This window comes from Chrysochloris asiatica, unplaced genomic scaffold (genome assembly GCF_000296735.1).
Source record: "Chrysochloris asiatica unplaced genomic scaffold, ChrAsi1.0 scaffold00077, whole genome shotgun sequence".
NCBI lineage: Eukaryota > Metazoa > Chordata > Mammalia > Afrosoricida > Chrysochloridae > Chrysochloris > Chrysochloris asiatica.
This window is the reverse complement of record NW_006408595.1, coordinates 15101131-15124814: the sequence shown is the minus strand read 5'-3', so window position 1 is coordinate 15124814 and position 23684 is coordinate 15101131. Positions and strand designations below refer to the sequence as shown.

At 42.1% G+C, this 23684-nt stretch overlaps 1 protein-coding gene and 1 pseudogene across 1 annotated transcript; both read left to right on the top strand.

Annotated features, from left to right (window-relative positions):
- The first annotated feature begins 1012 nt into the window (after positions 1-1012).
- On the top strand, positions 1013-1358 carry LOC102833914 (annotated as a pseudogene).
- Positions 1359-10676: 9318 nt separating this feature from the next.
- ZNF641 (zinc finger protein 641) lies at positions 10677-19024 on the top strand. The gene is made up of 6 exons (XM_006865342.1): positions 10677-10758; positions 13621-13829; positions 14381-14472; positions 15585-15714; positions 16369-16482; positions 17862-19024. Exons 2-6 carry the CDS (start codon positions 13646-13648, stop codon positions 18614-18616), a joined length of 1275 nt encoding a protein of 424 aa, XP_006865404.1. The 5' UTR covers positions 10677-10758; positions 13621-13645; the 3' UTR covers positions 18617-19024.
- The last annotated feature ends 4660 nt before the right edge of the window (positions 19025-23684 follow it).

Genomic DNA, 23684 nt, shown 5'->3' with positions numbered 1-23684 from the left:
TTATATTGTTCTAATGTATATATACTCACTGCCATCAATTTGATTCTGACTAGGGACCTTGTAAGGAGCTCTGGTAGCTTAGTGGTTATGAATTGGGCTGTGAACCTTGAGGTCAGCAGTTCAAAACTACCAGCTGTTCCGTGGAAGAAAGATGAGGCTTTCTGCTCCGGTAAAGATTTACAGCCTCAGAAACCCTGTAGAGGGAGGGTCACTATGAGTCGGAATCGACTCCATGGCACATAACAACAACAAAGGACCTTGTATCGAGTTTCTGAAGATGTACTGGGTTTCTCCTATAGAGAAGCTGATTGGTTTGAACTGCCAACCTTATGGTTAGCAATCCAATGCTTATTGTACAGCACCACCAGGGTTCCCTACTGTATCTGTCATTCATATACATGTTGTTGTTAAGTGCCGTGGAGTCAGTCCGCCTCATAGCGACCCTGCACTGGGTTTCCGAGGCTGTAAATCTTTACGGGAGCAGAACGCCTCATCTTTCTCCCGGGGAACCGCTGGTAGTTTCAAACTGCTGACCTGGAGGTTAGAAGCCCAACTAGTAACCACTATGCTACATACATGTAAGTCAAAGTTCATATGCACACACACGAATGTGAGTCAAAACTGATTTGCACCCCAGTTATATTACATTTATCCACGTCCATGGCTAATGACAACATTGAGTGTGCACTTGATATGATTCTTTGGAATAGACGCCTGACAGTAGACTCTGTGGCAAATCATTTGCAAATCAGCCATGGCTCTGTCTATGAAATAAACCACGACAGACTTGGGTTTTGAAAAGTTTGTGCAAGATGGGTACGGAAACAACTCACTGAAGACCATAAACAGAAGCATTTGGACATCTACAAACAAAATTTGAACCGATACTCAAAATAAGATAAAAGTTTCTTTTAAAAAATCATTACTGGTGGCTTTTGGGTGCGAGCGGTTGAAAGACTGTTGGTGTCGGTTCGGCTGCTCTACTCAGATATAGCTATCGCATCCCTTCTCTATGGCTGAGCATGAAGAGATACGGGCCTCTTCGCCGCCCCCACCGCCTCCTTCCTCTCCGTCTTCGTCAGACACCTTTTCATCATCCTCCCCCGGCGTTCCAGTAAGTCTGGATTGGCAAGTTTCGAGGAGGATCAGCGGCGGTATCGTGGACCTACCTGCTGGAGGAAGTGGAGCTGCAGATTGGAAACGCAGCATTTTCATTAACCCAACTTCTTGAAGCCACATCTTCAGTGTCAGCTCAAGTGGATGAGCTTGCCTTCAAATGTACAGAAAATGCACGGTTCCTTAAAACATGGCGGAACCTCTTAAAAGAAGGCTATGATTCTTTGAAACCCGACAACTGATTTGGCATGCTTAATTAGTTTTTAAAACAATGGTTATGTAATAACTCACTCTTCCTCATCTATAATATTTGTGCATGTACACATTAGAGGGTAATCTCTTTTCAGTAGTTTTGTATAATCAGAATTTTTTTTCTTGACTTTCTTGATTTATGACAGTAGAATATTGATATTATTTTTGCTGTTGGACAATATTTGATTACCCTTAAATATTTTCTCTTTAACCTTACATAGAAATCTTTATAACATTAATTTCATCAGTGGTTGATTGATGCCATATTGCTACCAATAACAAACTAGGTAAACCATTATTCATTTTGCAAGGGAATTCCAACAATGACAGAAATTGAAAGACTTTAAAGTTCTGTCTTAATTTTCTGGCTCAGAGAAGGCAATTTTGACAGTGATTCTTCCATTAGGCTAAGTTCCCTAGAGCCAGTGACTGTGCTTTATTTACCTGTGTGTCCTTAGCACTTAGAACAGTGTCCTAACACTCACTGAACGATTGTTGAATAAGAGAATTCACAAACACAATTAAAAACTATTTTTTCTAATTATTGTTGGCATCAAATCTCTAATTGTTTCTCTAAACAGATATGTGAACCAGAAATTCATGGACTTGAAACTGTTAAAAAGCCCCAAAAAACTATCCAGTTTAACTGTTGCTTTTTAAAATGTATTTTTTGACTTTTTAAGATGCTTCTTCTTAAAGGTCTTAAAACTCAAAAATTGTCTGGAAAGAATGCATACATTTTTTCTCTGTTTCTATGATTAACTACTTTTACAGTTAATATTTCACGTATGCTATTTTTATATACTTACTTGATTATTGTTTTTAAAGTACCCTATCAGATTATGGTTCAGTGCTGTTACTTTGGGAGCTTTGCAAGTTGTGAAATGATTCTAAAGAAGTTGCTTTGTTTTCAGTGCATCAGATTTAAATGATGTGATGTTTTTGTTACTTGACCTCAGTAACAATACTTTATTTTACTTGTCCTGTATGTTATGTTACTCTTTTTGTTTGGAGGTCTCATTGTTGTTTATTTTTTGGTGATTTGTGTCAATAATTAAGCCAACTAAATATCTATTATATAACTTCTCTAACATTTTTGACATGGCATCTTTACCTTTTTATATATAAAGCTATTTATAGATCTATATTCTAAATCCCCATAATGAGGCTATTAAAGGGAACACATGGATGGACAAACAATAGTTTTGTTTAGCATATTATGTTATAGTTCTGGATTAATTATTTAATGTAAAATTGCACATGTGATTTCTGTACCAAAGAAATGCCTACTTTAATATTAGAAAAGCATTTTTCTTATATATCTTGAAAATTACAATTTTTAAGTGTGCAAAATAAACATTAAAAACAAATTTTATATTTAAAAAAAAAAATCATTACTGGTGATGAGACATGGATTCATCACTAGGAGCCTGAGAGTAAACAGCAGCGTATGGAATAGAAACATACTCCATCGCGACAAAGAAAACGTTCAAAAGTCAACCATCAACTAGAAAATTAATACTTACAGTTTCCTGGGATTCTCAAGGGACAGTATTAGAACACTATCAAGAAAAGGTTTCGCAATCAATGGTGATTGTGGAACCTTTCTCCTGATTGTTGAACCTTTTCCTGATTATTACAGTAACGTATTCACTGAAGAGCTGAAACCTAAACTTCAGATTAATTGCAGAGAACTGCTATCCAAGGCACTGTGATCTTGCATGACAATGCACATCCCCATACCTCTGTCCACACTCTGAAAAAACTTCATTTTGAGGTGTTAAAGCATCCTCCCTATAGTCCTGATCTTAATCCATCAGACTTTCACCTGTTGGGTCCCATGAAGGCAGCCTTTCAAGGACAAAGTTTCACCTCTGATGAAGAAGTGAAGACATTGGTGAATTTGTGACTTATATCTTAGCCTAAAATATTTTTAATAAGGGAATATGAAAGCTTGTTGACAGATGAAGTGTATTGAAAAGCATGGAGAGTTTATCCAAAAAAATGATGCATTTGTCTTTTTCTAAAAGATGCTTCGAATAATTTCTACAGTGACAGTATGGATAATTTTTGATTCACCCTCATATATATATGTGTGTGTGTGTAAGTTAAAGTCCATATGTTGTTGTTGTTGTTATGTGCCATGGAGTCGGTTCTGACTCAGAGTGACCCTGCACAGGGTTTCTGAGGCTATAAATCTTTATGGGAGCAGAAAGCCTCATCCTTCTCCCATGGACAGCTGGTAATTTTGAACTGTTGACCTTGTGGTTCACAGCCCGATTCATAACCACTATGCTACCAGAGCTCCTTAAAGTCATATATATAGATATATAGCTCTATGTGAGTCAAAAAGTATTGCTACTAGGGTTCTAGTTCATACATTCATGAGTTGATTGCAAGTAAATCATGTTTAAGCATGTCTCTTCAATCCGTGGATAGTTGCAGACAAGTTCTTCTGAGGAGCTCTGCTGGGCTATTTAAGTTCAAGACAAAGAGGTCAGCTCAGAAGATTCTGACAGCTGTTCTTTAGAATCCCCGTAGGATGCCTGTTCATGTGTTCCCTTTGAGTTTCAGTCTTGAAGGGGCATTTGTTCTGAAGAGACTTGATTGCTTGTCTTGACAGCTCCCTGGTGAACAACTTGCTTGTTCTTATAGTAACCAATCAGACTACGATTTTTGTTTTTTATTTTTTTCTGTTGGTCTTTCTTTCTTTCTTTTAAGTTTTTATTGTGAATTGAGTGATAGTATACATGAAAAACATCAGTTTTACACTCATTGTTTCATTGCAATGATTGCAATTTCCTCCATGCATCATCATTCAACAGTATTTGCTTCTATTCCCTCTGGGTTTTTGTTTGTTTGTTTTTTGCGGGGGGGATGGACACAAAAACACTTAGGAATATATAATAATTGAAACAACCAAAGGTACATTTGTTGTAATATTTGACTTTGTCTTCTCAAGCTAACCTTTGAAAATTTCTGTTCAGCTCTTGTACCTCCTCATTTCTTACATTTGCTTTAGCATCTCTAAGCTGGAGAGCAAGTTTCAGTGTCTCTTCTGACATCCATTTTGACTTTTTCCTTCTTTCTTGTCTTCTTAATGACTTTTTGCTTTCTTCCTATATGATGTTCTTGATGTCATCCCACAACTTTTCTGGTCTTCTGTCTTTAGTGTCTAATGTATCAAATCTCTAAATTCAGGCAGGATATATTCAAGGTCATATTTTGGCTCTCATGGACTTGTTTTCATTTTCTTGAGCTTCAGTCTGAATTTGCATATGAGCAATTGATGGTCTCTTCCACAATCTACCTCGGACTTGTTTTGGCTGATGATATGGAGCCTTTCCACTGTCTCTTTCCACAGACGCAATCAATTTGATTTCTGTGTATTCAATCTGGTGAGGCCCATGTGTATAATCGTCTCTTATGCTGTCTAAAGAAGGTATTTGAAATGAACAAATCATTGGTTTTGCAGAATTCTATCATGCGATCTCCAGCATCATTTCTATCACCAAGGCCATATTTTCCAACAACTGATCCTTCCTCATTGTTTCCAACCTTTACATTCCAATCACCAGTGATTATCAATATATCTTGATTGCATGTTTGATCAATTTCAGATTGAAGAAGTTGATGGTGGTTATGTGCCGTGGAGTCAGTTCTGACTCATAGAGACCCTTTACAGGGTTTCCGAGGCTGTAAATCTTTACGGGAGCAGAAAGCCTCATCTTTCTCCTGCGGAACAGCTGTAGTTTCGAACTGCTGACCTTGTAGTTCACAGCCCAAATCATAACCACTACATTACCAATGCTCTTTGAAGAAGTTGGTAGAATTCTTCTATTTCATCCTCACTGGCCTTAGTGGTTGGTGCGTAAATTTGAATAATAGTGGTATTAACTGGACTTCCCTGTTGTTGTTGTTGTTAAGTGCCATCGAGTCGGTCCCTGTAGGCGCATGGATATTTTCCTATCACAGACAGCATTGTACATCATGACTGATCTTGATATGTTCTTTTTGATGATGAATGCAACACTATTTCTCTTCAATTTTTCATTCCAGGCATAGTAAACTATGTGGTTGTCAGATTCAAAATGATCAATACCAGTCCATTTCAGCTCACTAATGCCTAAGATAACAATGTTTATGCATTCCATTTCATTTTTTACAATTTCCAATTTTCCTAGATTCATACTTTGTATGTTCCATTTTCCAATTATTAATGGATGTTTCCAACGGTTTCTCATCATTTTAAGGTGTGCCCCATCAGCAAATGATGGTCCCAAGGGCTTTACTCCTGAGGGCTCTACTTCATTTGCAGCATCACGATCAATTCTACTTTGAGGAGGCAGCTCTTACCGAGTCACATTTTGAGAGCCTTCCAACCTGAGGGGCTCACTTTCCAGCACTATATCTGACAGTGTTTCTCTGCTATTCATAAGATTTTCAGTGACTAAATATTCTGAAGTAGTTTGTCTCTCCTTCTTCTTAGTCTGTCTTTGTCTGTAAGCTCATCTGAAACCTGTCCACTCTGAGTGACCCTGCTGGTATTTAAAATACCTGTGGCATAGCTTCACAGCAACTCACAAGCCACCACAGTATGACAAACTGACAGATAAATGGTGGTCCTTTGTAATAGAATTTTTAAAAACCTTTTACAATGTAATATAATGGTGGTCCATTGGTAACAGTTTTTTAATGGAACGCAGGCTTGAACAAGTTAATCAAAATATATCCTTCCCATACAACTACACCAGGAATGGCATGATTTGTGCTTCTGATGGGTACTGTAAAAAACTGAGCAACAATCATCTCTCCCACAGCACTCTATTTATTTGGATTCAATTATCCATTGCAAAGCCCACACAGAACTCAGACTCCATACTCACAGTTATAGTTTATTAAGACAGTTACTAGGTTGCAACAAAGGATCAGAAAATGCTCAGGGCACACTTCTGTCAGGCTAGTCTCTCCTCTGCTGTGCCCATAATCAGACCTCTCTCTGACTGTTGATCTCTTGGACTGTCCTCTGCCCTACTGTGGCAATGTTACAAAGCACTTTTAAGGCTGCTGATAAATGTTCAGTGCATAATACCCCATCATAAGCTTCAGCCTGAAGGTGCTCAGCTCCAGCTCATGAGTCAGCAAACCTCGCTCCCCCAATGAAGCGTCTGGAGACACCTCACTATACAAGAAAGCCTCCTACCCAAAATTACTCAAGTTTACTTGCTCCATGGGCAGGGAAGCCCACCCTCTATCTCATGCTTTTTATCTTGGTTTTGCTGCTGCTGCTGCGCTGGCACTCTCCTGTCAGAGCTCTAGGTTGAGGAAGTTCAATGTGCCGCGTTCTTGGGAGCCAAAGGATGGGCTCCACTCCTGGTTCTTAAATCTTGATGATAGTGAGATCTACTCCCCCACCCCACCCCCTACCCCATCTGCCACTTCTGAGATGACTCACTTACACCCATGTTAGACTTCCACATTTTCACAAGTAATTGCTCACGACTGAATGATATATAATCCATCAGTATCTTCCTTCACCTTCTCTTACCCAGACCCATCAGGAAAAAGTTGTTCGGTGGGAGTTTACTAAGATTATGGCTATAAGAGGCATTAAATAATTCACTGCACTTTGGTAAGCATTTTTATGTGAAAATTGGATTACCCTCCAAAGAAGGTTTCAAAACCAAATGCTGAACCTTCTGTTTAGGCATTACCTTGTTTAGATGGGTGGAAAATAATGGCTCAAGGCACCCTGGGTCTTCTAGGAATTCTTTTGGACATTCATTCTTATGATGAAAGCAAACACTGTACTAATTACTTAAATATCCTTATCAGGAATCACAGAAAGAATCAAAGATGTCTATGGATATAACAACCCAATAGAAAAATATACCAGTCTTGGAACACAGATTTTTTTCTTAGATCATTTTTCATCTTTGTTGGAGTAACCTAATGAGAAAAGGTCATGAAAAATCTATTAGTCACTATTGAACAGCCAGATAATGACATTGCAGATAATGTTATAGCACAGCAGGAATCCTTGGTGTCTTTAGCCAAAGTAATCTGGAACAACAGGAAAGTTCTAGACTTCCTATTAGCACAGCAAGGTGTGTCAGAGTATGTACCATTGTTAATAACTCTGTTGTGCCTGGATAAATACCACTGGAAAAGGAGAAAAAGGCCTAAGAAAAATCTGACTGAAGTCTACCTAAGTTCGTATTGGTGTTGTTGTTAAGTGCCTTCAAGTCAGTTCTGACTCATAGAGACCCTGTATGGGGTTTCCAAAGAGTGCTGGTGATCACAACCTGCTGACCTTGCAGTTCAAACCGACCTTGCAGTTCAGTGCATTAACCCCCAACACCACACCAGGATTCCTCCTGACTCCACATAAGAAGCACAAATGGCCTCAATGATTGGTTTGATATTTTCAGTTGGTTATCCAATAGCATGAAACCTTGCATCAGCTTTCTTGTAAAAACTGGGCTGTTTGAAGTCCTTTCAGTTACTATTTTCTTTTGCCTAATTGTTTCTCTCTTTTTTTGCATTATATGATTGTTTCCCCAAGAATGCACCCCCCACTCACTGACAATGTGTCAAGTACTTTAAAGAAATTGTTGAGAACTCTGTAGACTCACCTATTCCCTAACTTGAGTCCTTGCCAAAGCTGATTATTTCAAATTCAGCCTTTTTCCCAGTCAGCACTCTAAGACTTTAACTAGATTAGTGAAGACTCTTGCTGTGTTGTACAATTCTCCATCTGGTGACATTCATGCCTGTCATCCATCTGATAACATCCAGGGTCCTAACAAAAAAAGGGAAGTGACCTGTCACCCAAGAGCCTTGCGGAAGATAGATTACTCCTTTGTGGTCTACATGAGACCAGCTCACCCTGAAGATGAGCCTACATATAGCAAGGTTATAGCACCAATAGACTAATGGTGACTGACTATGGCTTAAGGATATCTGGGGTACATCCACAGAGATAATGATCAACTAATTTTAAGAAATTTTTTTTATCAAAAGAAGTGACAAGGAATAATTCAAAGCAAGTTTTTTTTACCTAATTTGAACTCATGTCAAAGAAGCAAGAATGACTCCATCTGCATCCATTTCTAAGAATGACTGCATCTTAACCCATATGTAAGTATGATCTGTTAAATTGTTTTCATATGTTCCAGGAAACAGCTGCACCCACAAACAGTTGATGGCTGGCCAATTCTCAGAAAAACATTCCAGTTTCCCCAACTGAAGTAATGTTCACCCAACCACATGCCTGTAGTAGGCCTATCTGAGACAAAACCCCACTTCTGGTATAGTCCACCTTTAGTTTAGTGATCTCTTGTTGACCAATGAGCAAAGTTTTAGCTGTACTTCAGCTGTGTGTGGTCTTTGCCTTCATAAACCTTTATTGCGTCATGCCTTAGCAGAGTGGCTCTTCTTAAGACTTGTTGTCTACCCAACTCAAATTGCTTGGATTCTCAATGAATTCTCTTCATTTACAAGTTTTAAGAGTTTGAGTTTTATTCTTGGACACTTCGAATGTTACTTTGGTAGATGGTCAGCAGAGAGAGAAAGCCACACAATGAGATGATTGACACAATAGTTACAACAATGAGTTCAAACATCCAACAATTGTGAAGATGCAGAAGGACCAGGTAGCATTTTGTTCTGTTATACAGAAGGTCACTGAGTCAGAAGTGACTCGATGGCACTTAACAACAACAGTAGTACCTGGCACAGAGCAAAACTAAATATATATGGATTAAAGGAATTATTGTCACCGAGTTCTGGTGTGGCACTGTGGGTTAATGCGCCAGACTGCAAAGCCGTTTGAACTGCAAGGTCATTAGTTCAAGTTCACCAGCTGCTCCTCGGAAACGCTATACAGAGTCGTTTGAACTGCAAGGTCATTAGTTCAAGTTCACCAGCTGCTCCTCGGAAACGCTATACAGAGTCGTTATGGGTCGGAACTGACTCGACGGCACTTAACAACAATAATGACTTTAAGTGCTCTACTTAAAAAAAAAAAAACTTAGTTTCTTTAATAAAATAAAATTTACATAAGTGTGATGATGATAAAATAATGAATGTAAAAAGTATTTTTAGATTACAAAACAGATTCTAATCTTACTGTATTTCAATTCCAGTTGGCAGGCCCTACTCATCTTTTTCTGTCAAATTCACCTAAATGTTTCACGGCAGCACTGTTCAATAGTAATTTATAATGCAAGTCAATACAAATAAAATGCAATATACGTCCAACAGAAATTTGATGCAAGTCATTAAAATTGTTAGTAGCTACATTTAAAAAACTTATTAAAAAGATGTAATTAATTTTAATATCATATTTATTTCACCTAGTATAAGCCAATGGATCTGCTGTACCACAGTAAGAATAAGTACTCGACCATAAAGTCGGTTTGAACCACAAGATCGGCGGTTCAAACTCCATACATGATCACTATGAGTCAGGACCGATTCCACGGCACTTAACAGCAACAGTATATCCAAAATACTACTTACAAGTTATTTTACATTTTTTTTATTGTGGTCTACATGAGACCACAATAATTTTTGCGCATTTTACCCTTAAAGTAAAATTTTGAGTTAGCTGCATTTGTAGAGCCCAGAAGCCATATGTGTATGTTGGTTAGTGACTCTCGTATTGGGCGGAGCCGCTTGAACGCCTGCTTCAGGTATTGGTGCTTTAGTAAAGACAACTTGTTCCTCATCCAGAGTTACTGAATTCGCAAATTTCTCAAAACCGTCATCTTCGCTATCTCGAAGCCTTATATTAGTTTGCTGTGTGTTTCGTCTCCATACTAGAGGGTAAGCTGCTTGAGAAATTCCATACAGTTTTCTTGTGAAATCCGTCTCACGACGGTTAGTAAATGTCGAGGTAATTCATGAACACCCGAGGGCGGCCGAGTGTCAGGGACAGAAAATGGTCAGTCGAGGGCGCGGCCACGGCGGACTACGATCCGCTTCTAACCGTGTAGGGGAACCACACCGCCCAGCATCGGTCTGCGAGACCCCAGGATGGAGACCCCATGGATCTGGGACTTGGCAGGCCCCGGCTGCGCTCGGCTTTCGGGGGTACTGGAGCCACGACTCGTCCTCCCACGGCCACGACTCGTCCTCCCACGGCCACCCCTCCCCTCCCGCCGTACCACCCCGGCGCCGCCGCCACTGCCACTGCTGCCGCTGAGCCCCGGAAGCGGGCGGGGATTTCCTGTGCCCGCCCCGCGCGCCCGCCCGCGTCCCCGGCGCCGTCTCCACCAGTCGCTGGCTCGGCGGACTTTCGGCTCCGAGACGCGGGCGAAGGGCGGAGGGGAGGGGCAGGTGGCGCCCGGGAGGGAGGCACCGGGCCGCGGGCCAAGCCGACTGGGGGTGAGTGGGGCCGGGCCGGAGGGAGTTGCGGCTGGAGGGAGAGACGCCTGGCTTCCCCGGGGGCAGTGGGTGGGGACCGGGTCACCCATGGGTGCAGGAGGAGGATCGATGCGGCCTCTGGGTCGCTGCCTTCTCCTGGGGTCGGCCCGACTGACATTCTGTCCCCACCCCTCGCCGTGTCCCCGTCCCCACGGCCGCTGTCAGGTCCCTTGGGTTCCCGCTGCTGTCACACCCACACAGGTTGTCCCACTTGTTATTGCCCCAGTTCGCTGGAAACCTGTTTTCTGGTCTCACTTCCCCTGTACCAGTTTGCCCCACTCGGATTCTTGAAATATGAGCCCCTTCAGGGGCACTGTGACAAGAAGCTGGGAGAAGCAACCTTACCCAGGAGGTGGATCCTGCCCCGCCCATGTCCCAAGCCTGGGCAGGGTTCAGAGAGCTCTGACAGAGCAGAACAAGTGCCTGTGCCCTTGGGCTCCTCATTTCCATGTTAGCGCCCTTTCCCTGTCCAGCAGCACTTGCTGCAAAAGCTTCCTTCTGCTGGTGCCTTGTTACCCAGCTATGTGAGAGAAATCCTAGAACCCAGACCCTAGGGGGCATGGGATCTCCTGGAAGCTGGAGAAACCAGATTAGAGCTCCCATTATAACTGCCCAGGGTGTTACTGCTCTGCACGATGAACATCCTAGGAAAAGCAGCCTGAAGATAGGAACCCATCCCATACTTTGATGATCTTTTGCCAGCACTTCTACAGGTTGTCTGTCAACAGCTGGCCCATGGGCTCTAAGAGATTCCCATCAAGGGGCTCTGCTATTGGGAAAGATGGAGAAATGGCTTTGAGACTGGCTATTTAGCCAGAAGTTTTGTTCTGTTATACCTGGGTCACTATGAGTTGGAACCAACTCCATAACAGCTAATGACAAACAACAGCAACAACAAAGTCCTTAAAGGGAATTTGCAAAGGGAACTAGAGAACAAGGAAGACCTTGGATAAAGAGGGCGAATTAGTGGTGTTCTATATGGCAAAAATGAGGAGTATGCAGTAGATGGAATTCAGTAAAGCCCCTTAAAGAGTAATGAAATGGAAAATTTCCTCTACTGATTTATCAGTTTTCCTGTCTCATGAATGTATCTGAAATGGAGACTTTTCCTAAACTGGGAATCAGTCCAGGATGCTTCCCCAAGGCCCTGATATGTTTCTGGACTTCTGAAATGAAAGGGGAATTTGTTCTTTCTTCGGGGTTCTTGCAAATGTTATTGGATAAATGTCTTTTCAGGAGCGGACCAGAAGAGTTACCAAGGTTCTGATTTGTTCTTGGAAGCTTTCCCTGGCTCTGTTTGGGTATTGAATAAGAATTACAGAAATAATATGATGTTGCCAGGCAAGAAGGAATTTTGTACAGTCGCATAGACTATTTCTCTGTTGTAAGGTCCCTATCACAACATAAGTAGTACCTGTCCTATTCTTAAATTGTCCCGGGAAAAGAAGAGCTCATAATCTGGCCCTGTACCTTGCAGGATTGCTGTTAAGAAACATTTTTCTAATTTGGCTAAATCTTTTTTCTTACAATCAAATCAAATCCCATTTCTTCCGTTTGATCCAGATTAAATATAGAAAACATCTCTTTTTATTCATCGGTAGTATCATTCATCAATCTTATTTAGGCAAGATAAAATTATGCCCATCGTTTGTTAACTTTTCCCCAATGGCCGGGTTTCCCATCCCTTTCTTCACTTGTGTTTCTTCCTCTGAACACACTCTAGCTTCTCCACACCCTTTAAAATTAAAGATTGTTTTCTAATGAGCTCTGACTCATGCCTGCCAAATAGGTTTGTTCCTGCATCTCAAATCACAGGGTCGCTAATTCACCCCAAGTAATTTTAGCCCCTTTACCTCTTTTTTCCACCTCAGGTTCAAACCCTTTGTGTTCTTTCTTGCTTTTCCCTAATAAACATCATCTCCGCAATGATCAACAATTTCTCTATTAGAGTTGTTTTGGAGTCTTCTATCCACTTTCCAAAATACTGGTCTTCCTATCATATTTACTACCAGTTCTCTCTACATCAGAGACAAATGATGTATCTGTTTAAGATTTGCCCTACATGAAGTACCATTTGATTTTGCCTCATAAAAGAGATACATATTCATTACATGCATAATCCTCTGGTACTTCTACCCATGGTGGTGGTGTGCTGTGGAGTTGGTTATGACTCATAGCGATCCTGCATAGGGTTTCTGGGGCTGTAAGTCTTTACTGGAGCAGAAAGTGTCATCTTTCTCCCATTGAACTGCTGGTAGTTTCAAAAACTGCTGACCTTGAGGTTAGCAGCCTGGCTCATAACCACTAACGCTACCAGAGCTCCTACTTGTACCTAAAGTAATAATTTAATTCTAAGCTAATTGATGCAAATGTGATTTGTGACAGAAAATCTATGTGCAAGGACATCAGTTTTGATTTAGTACAGATCTGTATGCTTTCCTTCCAATATGTTTCCAGATTGGCAACTTTCCTGTCTTTTCACTTGTTGAAATTAAATGGATAAGTTATTTCATTTTTGTTTGTTTGTTTCCAGAATTGTTCTTTTTCTTTCTTTCTTTTTATGAACTGAACTTCTTCCAGTCTTCAAGGATACTCTGTTTCTACCACAAGGAACTCAAAACAACAGTGACTTTGCTGTTTAGCACCTGTAAACTTCTTAGTTCTCCCAAGAAGCCTGGTATCAGGCTAAGTTGATTAGAGCACATCAAGCTTGTAAATTTCATCTTCCATCAAGCTTCATCTAGCGTCATCGTTTATCCCTGGAGCTGTGACTATCATCCCTTTCTATTTTCATGGGAACAGCTAATTATGACTTTGTTCCAGGTCACAATTTGGGTTTGCTGCCAAAATGCTTTCAGAACAGACAACAGCCCTGGGGGCCAGATGGGAGTCAATGAATGTCCAGCTGAATGGAACCGAGCCTCGGGTGGAAAGGAGGAGCCAGGAAGAGGGACCGTGGAGAACAGCGCCAGGGCCACTGGAACACCTGTGCTGTGACCTCGAAGAGGAGACGCAGTCTCTTCAGGAGAAGGGTAAGAGCCCACAGGGTATGGTGGGAAGCACCATACAGAGTAGTTTCCTAATCTCTGTTCAAAATGTAGCATTAAAAATCTCCACATTGAGATGGACCAAATAATATAACCAATGGCCAGTCAGTTCTTTCTGGCCCCTGGTCACAGGAACTGAAGATTTCCTGAAACTCTCTGCTCCTATCATAATTACTCCCTCCATTATTGGTCAGTTGCAAAGGTGAGTGGGTAGTGAATGTGGAAGAGGGAGTGACAGCAACACTGATTATTGTTGGAGAACATACCCAGTCAAATGCACTTCACTAGATGAAAGTTACATTCAAATACTGTAACTTCAAGCCATAAGTAGCCAGTAGAGATGAGTGAGATAAAAACTACTAAATACCCTTAGAGAACATTTTGAGTGGCACCCTCTTCATTTATACAGATCTGCCTTTACCAACTGGCATAGGTACAAAAGAGAAAATGGGAACTTAAACCCCTCTAAAATGGGGTCCCAGTTCTCACTGAGAAAGTGTGGATGGTTCTCTAATGGCTCCTCTCTCCCTCACCAGCTCAGGCAGCTCCTTGGGTTCCTGCCATTCCCCAGGAGGGGAGCACCGGAGACTGGGAGATGGCAGCTGCACTGCTAGCAGCTGGATCACAGGTGGGCTGTGCTTCCCTCGGCCTCTCTTGGGGCCTCATCACTGCTGCCTGTATATACCTTAGAATCATTCCATTCACTTGTTGTTTCACACGATCACTAATAGTATGCTCATCTAATAACGGAGCAGAGTCTACCCCAGCCTTGGGCAAAAAACTCTTGGAAAGGAGAATGGAAGCATAACAAGAGGGTAATTCCTGGAGAATTAAGGTTTCTTTATAGATGGCTGTGCTATCCACACTGGGATTTTCAGAACGTTAATCCCTTTTAAAATCTAGAAAGCTTAGAAAAAGGAGACCTGCAGGGGGCAGGATTGGGTAGATGAAGGAGCATTTAGAGGAGAGAAGAAAAGAAAGAAAGATATGAAGAGGAACATAGCTAGAGGTGGGGAATTGTGTTAGAGTCCGAAGGCAATAGGGAAATATGGGAAGATGATGATGATAGCTACACTCCCAGAGTACGTAGCATGTGTGCTGTTCTCTAAGTGCTTTACATATACTATTTTATTCAACCCTGAGAACAACATGATTATCTCCATTTTACATATGAGGCAACTGGGGCTGGAAAAGATTAAGGCATGTGTGTACATTCATACTGCTAGTAAATGGCAGGTCTTGGAATTATTTGGCTCCAAAATCCGGGTGCCTATCCACCATACTATGCTGCCTTAAAAAATAATGATATGGCATGATAATGGAGGCAAGAAAGACTATTTGATCTCTATCATTTTGTGCTGACAGAAAGGGAAAGGTCGCATAGAGGGAATGGTATAGAACTTCTACAATAAAAAGAATAAGCCAGGGGTGGAGAGACTGGGCCGACACCTATAGGTAAACAGAGGTAGCTGTGAATTAGTGGAGACTCTAACTGCTCATGGTCCTACATAGGAAACTCTAGAGACATGACTTTCACTCACACCCTGACGATCTACCTTGACCCCTCTCTTCATTTCCCCTTTACCAAAGCTAAGTGCCCTACCCAGGGACTGCTGGGTAATTACTTCCTTTCCTAGATCCTCTCCTGCCCTATCTCCTCTACTACCTCCGCCTTTTATACTGAGGTCACATTTTCCTTAGGGAACAGCTGCTGACAGAAGATGCCACATTCTGTTTCAGGGCCTGGTAACCATTAAGGATGTGTCGCTGTGCTTCTCTCAGGAGGAGTGGCGGAGCCTGGACCCCTCTCAGACAGACTTTTATGGAGAATATGTCATGCAGGAAAACTGTGGGATAGTGGTTTCTCTGAGTAAGCATGACCTTCCCCAGCCACTAAAAGATTGTACTCTGGGAGGATGGAGCCATCTGCTCCAGGGCTGATGGGTAGTGTCTGTCTAGGGTTCATTCCTTGGCAGGAAATCTAGGCTCACATCAGAGAAAGAATATTGGGGCTAATCCAAAAAAGAGTGGAACTGAGGTATCTTTAACAACAACAACAACAAAAAAAAACTGCAAATTATTTCTGAATTGTAGAGGGAGAACTTTAGGCTATTCTTGGTTGGGAATTGGGAGGGTCTTATGAAGCAGAGAAAGGGCCATCTGATAGATGGTATTGGGTCCTTGGAAATTCAGGAAACATCTAGAGGGAGATAGAAGTACAGGGGGAAAGGAATAGCTATAGTGGGACTCATTAAGTGAAGTTACGACCAGAATGAAAAGTTAGGCCAGAGGATTTGAATGCAAGAGGACAGACTCATTGGGGAGTGAAACATGATTTTCTAGGGAAGAAAAGAGGGGAGGGGGAGAAAAAGAGGGGAGGGAGACAGAAAAAGAAAAAGGCCTGTATTTGTTCCTCTCTATCAGAGCTCCAAGGAATAATATAGGAAACAGCTTTTTTTGTTTCCAGAAATACCAAATTACTCTTGAACTAACCAACATCTCCATCTTCCTTTCCCATGGGCAGGATTCCCCATTCCCAAGCTGGACATGCTTACTCAACTAGAAAATGGGGAAGAACAGTGGGTCCCTGACCCCCACGACTTGGAGGACAGGGATATCCTGAGGGTCACATATACAGGTGAGGACCTAGAATCAAGTTCCAACCACTACCTTCACCCTTCTCAGGGTGTCATTACTATGTGTCCCCTAGCCCCTCAGCAGCCTCAGAGAGTTAACAGAGTTGAGAAGTTTAGAGGTCATTTTCCTTGAGAGCAAAGTGGTGTAGCAGAATGGTGTAGAGGGCAGGGTCTGGATTTGAATCTTGCACCATAGGTGTAGAACCTTAGAAAGTAATTAACCTCTGTTGTGTCTCTTACTTTGTAAATTATTGTGGGAAGCAAGTATATTAGCATATTAGAACAACAGAACAGTCCCAAGCACAAAATAAGCTTTCAGTAAATGGTGGTGGTGGTGGTGGGTGTTCAGCCACCTACCCACTATGGAAATTCCTTCTGTAGGGTGGTCTCTAGTACATTTGACAGGTGGTCACTATGAAGAGATGATCACAGCATATTTCTTAATTCTTTTCATAACTCAGGTATGTGATGACTAGTGAAGAAATAAAGAAATAACAATAGCATGTACCATTTATTAACTACATACTAAGTCAGCAGTTCAAACCCACCAGCCATTTTGGAAACCCTATGTAGGATCCATTGAGTCAGAACCGACTCAATGGCACAAAACAACAACAACATGTAGTATATAGGAGACCTGATATGGCACTGTAGGATAAGCACCCGACTGCTAATCACAAGGTTGGCAGTTCAAACCCAGTTGGAAACCCAATAAAGGGTCACTAAGAGTCAGAATCAGCTACAAGGCAGTAAGTAAAAGCATACCTCTGAGGTACTGCAAGTTTGGTTCCAGATCACGATAAAAAAGCTATTCTTGCAATAAAGTGAATCACACAAAAGTTTTTGGTTTCCCAGTACATCTAAGAGTTATGTTTATACTATTCTGTAGTCTATTAAGTGTGTAATACAATTATGGAAATGTTTAAAATACCGTGAGAATTGCCCAAATGTGGCACCCAGACACAAAGTGAGCGCATGCTGCTGGGGAAATGGAGCCAATAGACTTATTCGACACAGGGTTGCTGCAAATGTTCAATTTGTAAAAGATGTACTATCCGTAAAGTACAATAAAGCAAAGTATAATAAAATGAGATATGCCTGTACTGTGTTATCTGTCTTATAACAACCTTGAGAGAGAAGTATTATTCTCATTTTTCAAAAGAAAAAAAAAAAAAAAGAGAGAGAGAGAGAGCTGAGATTCCAACTTGGGTAAACTGCCTCCTAAATTGAGGCTCTTCACCTCTACAGCAGTTGCACTGTCTTATACCTCTGCTCTCTTGGCCCTTCAGGGTGAGGCTTTGTCCCTGCAGGCACCATGCAGAGCTCTAGAGGACTCTCTTGTGACTCCCCTATTGGGGTTGGTATTTTCCCTTTTCCACAGGAGATGCAAGTGAGCATGAGGGAGATACCCCTGAACTGGAAGCTGAACCTCCCAGAATGGTATCCAGTGTGTCTGAAGATACTGTTCTCTGGAATCCAGAACAGGATGAGAGCTGGGATTCCATGGCCAGGAGCCCCAGAGGAATGTTCCTGGGCCCACCTTTTCCTCAGGAGGATAGTTTCTCCAACCTTCTGTGTAACACAGAGATGGATTCCCTTTTAAGACCCCACACATGCCCTCAGTGTGGGAAACAGTTTGTGTGGGGCTCCCACCTTGCCAGACACCAGCAAACCCACACTGGGGAGAGGCCCTACAGCTGCCTCAAGTGTGAGAAGAGCTTCGGGCGAAGACATCATCTGGTTCGGCACCAGAAAACCCACCTACATGACAAGCCCAGCCGGTGCTCTGAGTGTGGCAAGAATTTCCGGTGCAATTCCCACCTGGCCAGCCATCAGAGAGTGCATGTGGAAGGCAAATCCTACAAGGCTCCAGAGTTTGGGGAGAGCCGTGGTGTCAGGAAACGACAGCGCACCCCACCAGTGCCAAAATGCCATGTGTGCACTGAGTGTGGGAAAAGTTTTGGCCGAAGGCACCACCTGGTAAGACACTGGCTGACCCACACTGGGGAGAAACCCTTCCAGTGCCCACGCTGTGAAAAGAGTTTTGGCCGCAAACATCACCTGGACAGGCACCTGCTGACCCACCAGGGACAAAGTCCCCGGAATAGCTGGGACACAGGAACACCTATCTTTTGAAATCTTTTTTTTCTCTGCAAATGTGGTTAAACCTATCAGCCGGTGCTACCAGGAGTCTCTGCCAGAGCTGCCTCTCTCCTGCACCCCAGTGACCAGAATCCTAAGCCCTAGCCCTATCTCTAGAAAGATGGGGTTCCAGCATTAAGCAGAGTATTCCTTACCAGTTCTTTGAGACACCACACAAAAACAGGGTTCTCAGGACAAAAACTTTTGGGAAACAATGCACACTACATGGCTGATATTTAGCCGAAAACCATTTTCAAAGGTACGTTGGTTCTAGCAGTTTGTGGCTGAGGTCCATTTTGATTGGTTGGAGCTGTACCATACCAGTTGTTAAATACTTTTGAGTGTCACTTGTATGCTAGATTATATTTTCTCTCTCACAGACACACACACATAGTAGCACAATCTGCATATTAATATATTTAAGGCTTTGAAAACGTTTGCAGGAGAGCACTGTTAAGCCTCTCTTAATGCAGTGTTTCCTAAATTTATTTGGCCTGAGAATCTTTCCTAATTCACATCCCATAGAATTCGTAACTCCATACAAACACACTCTGGTGAACACTGGGTTAGAGAATAATGAGGAAACAGGAGAAAAACGACATAATGATCAGATGCCCAGAGTCCCCTTTATTGATCCAGATGAAAGCTGGGGGACAGAACTCGTGGTTGTATGGGTCAGTTACCTTTACCCCATCATCCATATAGACCTCCACACATCCCACTACCACCTGCTGAAAAGTAAAAGACCTTCTCCACTCCCTAATTCCTACCCACTTCATCCTATGCATACAGATAGCCAGCTGAGAGATCAAGCTACAGTGCTAAGAGATGAATCTCATACACCCTTAAGTAACCCAGGCCCACACAGAAGAAAAATCTTATCCCCTTAAACAGACCACCACCACCACCACCACCCCGCCCTTGACTGTATCTTTTGTGTCTGTGTGTGTCTGTGTGCAGGGTCTTTGAAGACCGCATGCTAAGTGCAAACTGTACAAGCTAGATTTTCTGGGGTTTGTGTTGTGGGGATGAGGGTAGTATGGGATTATCTGTTTTGTTTCAATAGAGAAAGTACTCTGAGTGATTAGGGGAGCCCTAGTGGAAAGGACTAAGTGAGGAGTTAAGTTACTCACCATCACTGGAGTTCAAGACTGTGGATACTTCTGTCCGGGCTACAGATTGTTTTGGGTGGGGAGGGGACGGAGAGATTCTCAGTGCAGTGATCTGTTTCTTGTTGATTTTCAGCAAGCTTTGTGCTGAGCGGGCAGTTAGTACAGAGATCACAGTGCTTGCAAATTGTTGTCCTGACTCTTGTTCCTCTTCCACTGCCTAGTTCAGGGGCAGAATTATTCTTGGAGATCCAGTTCTCCCAGAAACAGAACTTGTGGGGAAATGATTGTGGCTTAGCTTTGAGTTGATGCAGAGCACTAAGCTTCCCATTTGGTTTTTCTCCCAGTTTTGGAAAGGTGTTCACACTAAGGCTCGTAACTCCAGGATTCACATAAGCATTCGAGCATCTGTTAGTTGACAAGTTGGTTAATGTTTCTCTTTACTGATGACTGTGTTAGTGCCGCTCTTTTAACTTAAAACCTGTAGTGAAGAACAGTTTGGGGGAAGGAGGAGGGAAAAGAACAAAAAGGACTGAAAATGGGATGTTTTCTCTAATGCTTAGATTCTGGTTTTTCCCTAAGACACTTATTTCTCAATCACAATTGGTGGAATTAACCAAAGAGATAAGAGGAAGTGAGTTGCAACCATCTTTTTTAATGACCACCCCATGTCCCATCTGCATAGGAAAAAAAGATAAATCACAGTTCCTCAGAGTCCTGAACTCAAATGGAGCTGAAAGTAGGGTCATTTTTCCGACTCAGAAGTAGATGTGACTTGATCACCCCCGCCTCACTTCCCATATGCTGCTCAGAGCATCTCCCATCTTTGCCTGGAATGTTCTTTCTTCACATATATTCATATAAATAGAGAAAAATGACCAACAGAATGGCAGACATTGCCCTAGGTTCTCAGAGCAGGAATATTTTTAGGATCAGTCTTAGGAGATACACCAGAAAATAGCCAAGTTTTGGGTGGAATGTGCCATTTCTTAAACTCTCTACCATGCCCTCAATCTTCAGTATCTATCAGCAGTAGTTCAGAACCTTTTTGGGATCGTAGTCCAAAAAAATTTTTTTAATCTGATAAAAACCAGAAATTTACTTTTGAGGAAACGATGAACATTTTCCAAAACAATTCACCCAGTTTTACATACACATTTAGGTGATTCAGAGCCCATGAAATTACTTGACTGGGGCAAAGACAGGAAGTTACCTTGACTAAATATGGTCACTACATATTTGTGTCAAGATTCACAGGGCAAGGATCAATAATTATTATAAAGTGTAAGATACCAGAAGATGAGGATAGGGTTTAGTCTTCAGTGACTCTATGTTTTAAAAAGATTGAACATGCTTGAGAAATCGAGTTTCTCACCGGTCTTGCTTTAAGGACTTGTGGAAGGTGGCATGCTTTACTATCAGAAGAGCACTGTATGGGATTCTTCTGGACCAGAGGCTTGATTGACATCATGCCTCTTACTTGCCACATGCTATTAGTCTCCAGCCTTTAAAGCCCAAAGCACAAGTGCAGTTATAACACCCAACTGAAAGACCTCATGGAGTCTAAGAACCTTCTGCATCAGGGGCAACCCTTTGGGTCATTTCCAGTGTACTGTTCTCTTCTCTACCTCGGTCCAACACCACCTCCCCTTGGACAAAAAATAAAGCAACAGCCATCATAGATTTGAGTGATTTTTTCCTACTGGGACTCAGCCTCAAAAATCTCATCTAATTACCTTTACCACATGTCCTCTCTACCCATTTAAATAAAAAGTGTCTCTGTGTTCTCTTTGGAGAAAATATAAGACAGGGAAGTTCGTCTTTAGGAACCTGTCTCCTTTTTCCCTCTAGTACCTCTGCTCCCTTCAGGGCCTGAGTATCCTTCCCTTTCCAGCCCATCAACGTATCACTGAAAAGAATCCTTTATTTAGGAGAATGTAGCCCAAAGTGTTTACTTGCCCTAAGTGTGGCAATGCAGGATAAGCACTGGACTGCTAAACAAAAGATCGGTGGTTCAAATTCACCAGTCACTTCTCAGAAACCCTACACAGAGTTGCTGAGTTGGAACCAACTTGATGGTACTTAACAACAACAACATTCATATTTTAAGCCTTAATTCTGCCTCTGAATGGAGTCCTGGTATGGCACTATAGGATAAGCACAGGACTGCAAGATCAGGTTGAACTGCAAGGTCAGTGGTTCAAGCCCACCAGCCACTCCTTGGAAATACTATACAGGGTCGCTGTGAGCCAGAACCGACTTGATGGCACTTAACAACAGCATGACTTCAAATAAGTAGCCTTGGTGGTGTAGTGGATTACTAGTTGGACTGCAAACTGCAAGGTCAGCAGTTTGAGTCCACCAGCTGCTCCATGAGAGAAAGATGAGGTTTTCTGCTCCCGTAAAGGTTTATACAGGGTCGCTATGAGTCAGATATGATTCAACGGTATGTAACCACCAACCATCATCAAGCCCTCGAATGAAGTTGGCAGTGGTGGTTTCAATGGTAGAATTTTCACCTTCCATGCCGGAGACATGGTCAAGGCACTGTCTTCCATGCCGGAGACATGCACAGCCACCACCATTCTATCAGTGGACACTTGTGTGTTGCTCTGACTCTGAGGTTTCAGTTGAGCTTCCAGACTAAGATGGACCAGGAAGACAGAAGGGCAATATACTTCATAAAAAGCTGTCCATGAAAACCCTATGGAACACAATGATTCCATCCTGTTGTACATGGGGTCATCATGCATCAGAGGTGACTACAAGGCAACTGACAACATCATGCTGTAAAAATAGCAAAGGGCTGATAGATGATATCCCTTTCTTTCTAGCACTCCTGTAAGGTGATTTGATGAGTAGAGTACTGATTACGAGACAAGTTGCTAACCTCACAGACAAGTTGCTAACCTCACAGTCAGCAGTTTGAAACTACCAGACATTCCCCAGAAGAAAGGTTTTCTGCTCCCATTAAGACAGTCTTGGAAATCCTATACAGGGTCTCTGTGGGTCAGAACCAGTTCCATGACACATAACTACCACACCACCTACTATCATCTGAGGGTCTGGAAGGCAGGTTCTTCCCATTGCTGTTTAGATGAGAGCACTAGGTGGCGATAGGGCTGGACAACAACATAAAAGTGAAATCTCTTCCCCATGATCTCTTAAAGATCCTTAGCAGGCAAAATTTCCCTATTTCCCAGAATATGCTATGCTAGGCAGCATCTCTTGAAAATGTGTCAGAAATTTTTTTTTAAAAGTCTCAGACCCTACCACAGACCTACTGGATTAGAAATGGGATGGAAGCCAAAAGTCACTTTTAACACACTTTGCAGAATATCTGCTACATGATTAAATTTGAGGACCACTGACTTGGGAATGCAAATTCTACTTAAAGTGGTGATCTCTCACCCTCCTTAAATGAATATGGGGAGGGATCTTCATGCTCCTTTTATGAGGTTTATTTTCTGTAACCTTGCTAGGCTTGTTACTCCTCAGTTCTGCTCCCCTTCCAGTCTCAAGGTCTTTTCCAACATTTCAGTCAGTGAAAGGACTGGGATAAGTCACCAATTTTATAAACTAAGTTTTCTTGATTAGGGCTGGGTCTACCAAAATGGGTCCAGAAATCTGAAAAAACAGAACAAATGCTCAAAAGAACGAAAATGTAAAGCTGGCATCTGAGGAACTAACCCTCCCTTACTAGTTATCTGATCGTTTGACAGGTCTTTTAATAAGTTGCCCTGACAATGGGGAGACATATATAAAACCCTGCAAGAAAAAAATTGCCAACCAAGAATCCTTTATCCAGCAAAGCTATCAATCAAATATGATGGTGTTATCAAAACATTCCAGGATAGACAGAAGCTATGGGATTTTACCAAAGCCAACCCTGCACTACAAAACATCCTAAAGGGAGTTCTGTGGACTGAGAACCAACAAGAACAGACAAAATT